The sequence below is a fragment of the Octodon degus genome, unplaced genomic scaffold (genome assembly GCF_000260255.1).
Source record: "Octodon degus isolate 3935 unplaced genomic scaffold, OctDeg1.0 scaffold00013, whole genome shotgun sequence".
Classification (NCBI taxonomy): domain Eukaryota; kingdom Metazoa; phylum Chordata; class Mammalia; order Rodentia; family Octodontidae; genus Octodon; species Octodon degus.
This window is the reverse complement of record NW_004524589.1, coordinates 19,643,480-19,651,004: the sequence shown is the minus strand read 5'-3', so window position 1 is coordinate 19,651,004 and position 7,525 is coordinate 19,643,480. Positions and strand designations below refer to the sequence as shown.

The 7,525-nt window shown below is 39.2% G+C and overlaps 1 protein-coding gene across 2 annotated transcripts in view; it reads right to left on the bottom strand.

The window, feature by feature from the left end:
* Positions 1-7,525, bottom strand: part of Ednrb (endothelin receptor type B) — a 55,296-nt gene that overhangs the window by 26,256 nt on the left and 21,515 nt on the right. For both annotated transcript variants that reach the window (XM_004626274.2, XM_023709638.1), the window contains exons 3-4: positions 1,689-1,801; positions 1,249-1,453 (exon numbers count right to left, since the gene is read on the bottom strand). In XM_004626274.2, the coding sequence (XP_004626331.1) occupies positions 1,249-1,453; positions 1,689-1,801 (318 nt within the window). The remainder of the gene's footprint in view (positions 1-1,248; positions 1,454-1,688; positions 1,802-7,525) is intronic.

Sequence of the window (7,525 nt, the reverse complement as noted above, 5' to 3'; positions counted from 1 at the left end):
GGGTCTTTAAATTTTGGGGACCTGGTGTTTTTTAGTTCTTTATAGATTCTAGAGAGCAGACCCTTGTCTGAGTACTTATTTGTCATGATTATTTCCAAATTTGTAGGTTGTCTTTTTACTTTCTTGGTAATTTCTTTTGACATGAAAAAACTTCTCAGTAAGAGTAGATCCCAGTTGTTAAGTCTTTCAACTGTGACCCGTGCGATTTGATTTCTGTCCATGAACTCTTTGCCTACCCCTGTGTCCTCAAGAGTTCCACCTACTTTCTCTTCCAGGAGATTTGGTGTCTGTGCTGCAAGCACTTATTCTGCTGAGCCATCTTCCTGGCCTCCTAAGTTTTTTTTAAAACTAATTTTGTACGCTTGTGTCTGGTGATCTAAACAATGGCTTGGAAGCAACATTATGCAATATAACAACCATTGTTGAATTCCAATTATTTTGTTTAGTGAAATTCTGTATCATTTCTAATGTTCTTGTTACCATTTTGTATTCTCTTTAATTTTTTTTAAATCTTATGCACAAATGTTCAACTTAAAATATTCACCAAGAAACAGTTATCTTCTGAAGGAGATTCTCTTTTAGAAATACTATATAGAATCTTTCAGGTTGTTTCTACTAAACAAATAATTATACAGGCATTTTAAATGGAAAGAATTTTTTAAATCTAAAAAGAATTTAGATGAGCCTCCATTGCATTAACTTCACTTAATGTACTCTATTAAAAAGAGTTTTCTACATGTAGGTTCTGTCTCGCACAGCCTTATGTCCTAGTTCTGATTAAACACTCTGATTAAACACTCTGTAATGACTAAAAAACAAAAAGCTTCTTTAAAAGGCAGTCCTTGTTTTAGATCAAAGATGGAGAGAGGAGCAGACCTGCCATTCAGAATTCACCCATTTCAGGTAACATCTATATGCTCATCTGCAGAACCATCTATTCACCTGATGGCTGCCACGTGGTCCAAAGCTGAGCACAGCAGAGTGACCAGTTCTTAGGGGCTTTGAGTAGAAAAGTCATGAATTCCCACTGATTGTCATGTGAACTAGGTTTGGTTTGTGTCCTTGAGATCCAAAGGGTTCCTGGAGAAGTGGTGATGTGATTCTTGCTGGTTGAGTCTTCATTCAAGGTTGACCCTACAGTCCTGAGATCTATACTCTTAAGTGATGCTGAGGATACTAATCAATAGCTTTTCAAAGATGGGGTTCAGGGAAAAGTAGCAGAGAAGAGGAAGCAAAAGTAAGGTTTACCTGCATAAAGGCTGTTTTCTGAATGGGGTGGAGCATGCAGATTCGTAAGTGACGTCCTTTGTAGTTCATGGTAATCATATCAAAACCTATGACTTCAGGGACAGCCAGAATCACAGAGAGCACCCAGATTAAAACAATTTCTACTGCTGTCCATTTTGGAACGCCGATTCCTTTAATGCGACTCCAAGAAGCAACGGCTCGGTATCTGAGGATGAGAATGGATTTTCAAGGTGCTAGATCTTGGCTTTATTGAATTACATAGTTTATTTACTTTTTCTTTTTTTATTTCTTTTGTACAGGGAATCAAGCTTAGGACCTTGCCCTTGCCAGGCAGGAGCTGTGCTGCTGAGCTACGCCCCCGGCATATAGTTTATTTTCTTCAGAACACAGCAAAAATACTACAGTGTTTAAGATCTCTGACTTAAATAAATAACTCTTACCTGTCGATACTCAGGGCACACAGACTCAGCACAGTGATCCCCACGGAGGCCTTCTGTATGAAGGGCACCAGCTTGCACAGCTCAACCCCGAAAGGCCAGTCTTCTGCCAGCAGCTGCAGGAGGGGACAGGGAGGGCTGTGAGGGAGGCACTCACAAGAAACTCTCTGATATATGCAGTAAGAGCTGATAAGTGCTATCGGTAAAAACAAAAGTGAAGTAGGATGAGGAAGATGGGAAGACCTGGCTGGTTATGATATTTAATAAGAAGATCCAAAAGGTCACAGTGAAAAGAGATCTGAGCAGAGTCATGAACAGGAGGAGTAGGATAACAAATTCTGGTTCTTATGCTTTTCCTCATGCAAGACTATGCTTTTGAAAAGTGGTAGTGTTCAGAATATAGAACGCATGAGGAGCAGTAAAATCACAGCTTCTGAGAATTCACTGTGCTTCTACACTAGCTCAGTCAGAGCCTCCTGCATGGGGCTACGGTAGCCAGCTGCTCAAGGTCCCCTGTGAACACTGGTACACGCTGTCACAGATGCTCAGTGTTCCAGTCATGGCCAAATCAAAACACAGCTTACTGAAAACCAGATGAAAAACTCAGAGAAGAAGACGCGACCCCCTCCCGCATGAAGCAGTTCTCTATGAAGGAGACTATATGTATTCACATTCTTGTTTTTAACTCTAGACAACTTGCTCAATGGAACATAAATCAGCCAAAGTAGCCACACTGCTTCTGGAACACACTGGGCACATCCCTGCTTTAGGCATTTGCCCTAGCTCTTATTCTGGAAGGCTGTTTCACCACAGAGTCACTTGGGTAACTCATCTTTTGCTGAGCCTCCTCAAATCTCTTTTCAGTGTAACCCATTAGTGTTCAATGCCATGACCAGCCAGGCTTTCTCATATCCCTTACCACACTCCACTTTCCTTTTTATCCACAGCCCTCATCAACTCTTATTGCATATGTCATAACTTTTATTTACTTGGTTGTTTAATTTTTGCTAACTTAGTCCCTACAGTAAAACACAGAATGTGAGCTCCTCAACTATCTAGAACCCTGCCTGACACCATGCAGATGCTTGATAAATATTTATGCCTCTAGAATATACAGACACGAGTAATATAATGACCAAAAAGACAGTTCCTGCAATTATATATGCCTCTCTCTCTCTCTCTCTCTGTCTCTCTCTCTCTCTCTGTTTTTGGCAGAACTGGGGATTAAACTCAGGCCCTTGTGTTTGCCAGGCAAGCACTTATTCTATTGAGCTATCTCCCCAGCCCCACATGTTTCTCTTTCTGACAGCAGACTATGCAACTATCCATTATTAGATGCGGTCGCTTTCTTTCTTAGGCCCAATGGGTGTACCCCACACTGGTAAATGAATCACTTTAGGTAAACATCTGGACCAAATGTTTATGAGGTTTTGAAAATAAAGAAAAGTATTTAAAATCCACAATTTAAAAAAAAAGTATAAAAAATAACCTTCCAAAAGTGAAAACTATTTTGAAACACTGTTGGGTGTTTCTGTCCTTTAGTAATAAAGACTCAATTTCATTTGTCAAGCTGGGTTGACTGTTCTATAACTAGAATGGCACCAACAGCTAAAATGTGTGTCTCGTTATGGATATGACTCGAAAACTGAACACAGGATCAATTTCATTTCTAAGTCAGACATGAAAATTTACACAGAAATGTGAGACAGATGTTGGATGACTTATCACACATGTGAAACTGGGCCCTGAAAGCCTACAGGGCCAGGCAGGTTAGCACAGAGCAGGAAGGGGGGCAAGCGTAAGGAGGCCACTCATGTCAGGAAGATGACAGGAACAGTGAGGTCGATGAGAACCACTGTGATGTGAAAAGAATAGGTACTAATAAACAGCATTGCTGATAGACCCCCAAATATGAAAATCCCTCAATTCTTTAAAGGAATCCAAAAGTTGTAATTTTGATACAAATTCTCACCAGTTTTAAAAACTGCCAACTAATTAATACTCTTAAAAGACTCTGTCATATAATGTATGAGCAGAATGGACATTTGGATTAGCTGATTCATTCATAACTCTGCTTGACAACTCATTCAATGAGTACTTATTATTTCCTACATGCCAAAGGTCATTTGGAGTCCAGGGTACATTTCAGTGAGCAATGCAAACCACCCATTTTTCTAGAATTTATAGTACGTTCTCTCAGAAGGTGATACTTCAGTAGCACTGTGACATAAATGAGAGCACAAGAGCAGCTCACGGTGCTGTGTCCTTCAACTTAGGCTACTTTCCATCAAGAATCTCCAAAAAGGTAGAAAATTATTTTCTTTTTTAATATTTGGCTGCAGTATGGGAGGAAAATGGCTAAAGAACAGAATCCTAATGTATTATTTGGTAATGCGAATGATTTAGAAAGTGAGAAGACACGTGGAAAGCCTTTATGTTACTTTCCCCAAGTGAACATGCTCAACATGGTAGGCAAAACCCTAAGTCTCTCCTCCCTGATACGGAATGGGAGAAAGATGGAGAGATAACTTTCGATGCTCTAAATCCAAATAGATCTGCTACCACAAGCTCCTCAACTGGTGTCTGACAGCCACTCTACTGGGAGGAAGAACATCATTCAAAAGTAGGACAGGCAAACATTCATAAAAAAGAAATGCCTAGAACACTTTCCTCTACCCTACCTATCAGGATATGCCATTTGGCCAAGGTTCCACTAACACTTTGGTAGGACAAAAATTGTTTCTCCTTTTTGCCTTAGGGGGCTAGAGGTAATGGCAGCTGGAGTCATCTGGATGTACTCGCATTTCTCTAGTTCTGACTAATTCACCTGGAAAAATAATAGTCTTTTATATCAAGAAAATCCTTCCCACATGGAAGATTTATTTGCCTCCATTTTTGGCTCCCTGTCACTTCTTTGGACTGATGTTTAGGCTCCTACAAACATTACATGAATAGCGAGAGAATCTCAAGTAGTTCTTGCGAAAGCAAGAGAAATCTGACAATTCCATCTCACACATTCAGTGAATTCTGTTAGTTCAGAGGCAGTCAGAGCAGTCTCCACACTGCAACCCATTTTATTTTATTTTTTAATAGATTGCAAATTGAAAATAAATTATTTACAAACATAAATGAATATATCAATAAAAACTGTCCAAAATAAAAATGAAAGAATTTACAGATCAGTCATAATAGTTCACTGTGTCAAAACCAAGAAACGTATATTCATATAATTAGAATTCTCAAAGTAGAAAGGAGTAGGCAATAAATATTTAAAGATTTAAAATTTCTGAATTTAGTTCAACTTATGATCATTAAAGCATATGCGTAAAAATATTAGCTATGGAAGAACAAAATTAAATAGCATCTTATTCCACATTAGAAAGAAAACAAAAGGACCAAGTGTGTAAGAAACTAGATTAATTAAAGGACTGAAAGAAAAGATCTGTCCTTTTTGAATTTTATACTTAGCAAACATACCTGCAACCCATTTTGGATGTAAATTATGGCGGATTACCCTATACAAAAAATTATAGGAGATGTTTCTGGATCAGTTACCAAAAAGGGGTTCCTAAATTATAGAGTATTAACAAAGTACAGAAGATTCAGTGAAAGCCTCAAGACAGCATCTAGGAACTTTTGGAATTTGTTTTAAGGACACCAACACTATATTGCTATCAGTCCTGGGGCTCTAAAATAGCACAAGCAACATATCAATAAATACATTTTTATTGGCCACAATGCTCCTAATGTTAAAAAAAAAAGGATTTCGAAATGTGAATGATGTGGGGCTGGGGATTTGGTTCAGTGGTGGAACACCTGGCCTAGCAAGCTCAAAGCTCTGGGTTCAGTCTTCACCAAAACAAAAAAATAAACCTCCCCTAAAACGTGAATTGTGCTTTAGGAGTCTCTACTTCACACCTACTAGAAATAGGTTTTAAGGTCTGTAATCACACAGATCCAGCACGGAATTTGAAGGGACAAAAGAAAATGAAGCAACAGGATTGCCTGCTCACAGTATCTCACACTCAAAACTCCAGAGGGAAAAATGGAAAATATTATGAGAGCCCAAAGAAATTAAGCAAAAATAATTACTTTTCAGGGGAAAAAATCAATATAGTTTCTGCAAGGAAGAAAGGCATTGGAGTAGCTTGTCCAAAACTGAAGAAGCTGGAAGAGTTGGAAAGACAAAGAATGCTGCCACCCAAAAGGTGGAATTAAAAGTTAAATTTCTACAAAGAAAGAAGAAGATTTAATTTAGCATAGCCTCTCATTATATTATTACAGAATCCTCAGTGACAAGTCAGTAACTTTCTTATGAGGGCTGCTTATTCTGTCGTCAACTTAATACCTATCTCTTCACTCAAAAAACCATATAACTGTAATAGAGTCAGGGCAAGCATTAGCCTTATCTTTCCTGTAGACTTTGGAGTCTGACTAGTTGACTTGAACCTAAACCATAGTTTTCTGTATGTGCCTGGCACATCAGCACAGAATCTTAAACTCATTGCTTCATAAGAGCATTACCAGGTCTGGTCAGATAGCGCAGTGGACTAAGCACCTGCTTTGGCAAGTGCAGGGATCAGGGTTTGATCCCAGGACCTGAATACTGTGCTAGTCCCGCCTACAGGGTTCACTGAGCCAGGGACCGAGTCTGGGTGTGGTGGTACATGCCTATAATCCCAGCTCAGGGAAGGCTGAAAACAGAAGGATAACTATGAGTCTGAGCTGCATAGTGAGACCTGTACCAAAAAAAAAAAAAAAAAAAAAAAAAAAGAAAGAAAGAAAGAAAGAAATAAAAAGCACTACCATTGGGTAAACTTATAGTGGTAAATATTTACAGTCATTTGCCTCTTGACAAATCACCACAGCCCCTCACACTGACTCCAGATATGCATTCTCAGTAGTTTGTGCTTATTGACAGAGAGAGTTTTACTAACTTTAGACAATATCAAATATGCTTCTCAAATTTTGGCTTTATTGAAAACTACGAATAAGCCAAAGAAAGTAACTATAATTTGTTGCCAGGTCACCAAACAGAAATGTGATGTTGGGCAAAAGAAACTATTTGACTACTCAGGCTTCCAGGAAGGCCACATGAACCATGAACTTTTTTTCTTTCTTTCTTCTTCATTTTTTTAAATGCTGTACTGGGGATCAAACTCAGGACCTTGTGCTTAGCACTCAGGTGCTTATGCTGCTGAGCTATCTCCCTGGTCCCTAAACCATGAATTTTGAGGCTCATGAATGTACTCCACAAGACTTAAATAAACCAGAGCAGTGGTTTGGGACTCTTCCCCAGAGCATCCCATTTGGAAATTCATGCTAACAGTGCTGACCTAGTGCCAGGATCTAAACTCTTCCAAAGAACCTCTTAAGACAAACCCATCTAAGTGGCTGTTATGGTAGGATACCAGCCTTCAGGGGTCCAGAGTATCAAATAGGTCATAAGCTACACAGAGAAGCCTAACAATGTGTAATATCTGCCAATGCCCCTTCCCCAAAGACTGAACTCTGCACCTGGGGAAGGGGAATTTCACAGTGAGGCTGAAACCCTTGTGAGACTGGAAAATAGATTTCACCAAAATGCCAAAGGCTCCTGGAAAATTTAAATACCTGGTAGTTCAGGTAGACATTGACATGGGTGAATTGAAGCCTACCCCTTTACTATAGGAAGGGCTTCTGAAATGAAGCCTTAATGAAATAAAAAATTATTAGATATGGAGCACCTGTGTCCACGAAAATAGGTAATGGGATTTTGTGTGTGTAGTACGAAAGGAATTGAACTCTGAGATACTGGAGAGAGAGAGAGAGAGAGAGAGAGAGAGAGAGAGAGAGAGAGA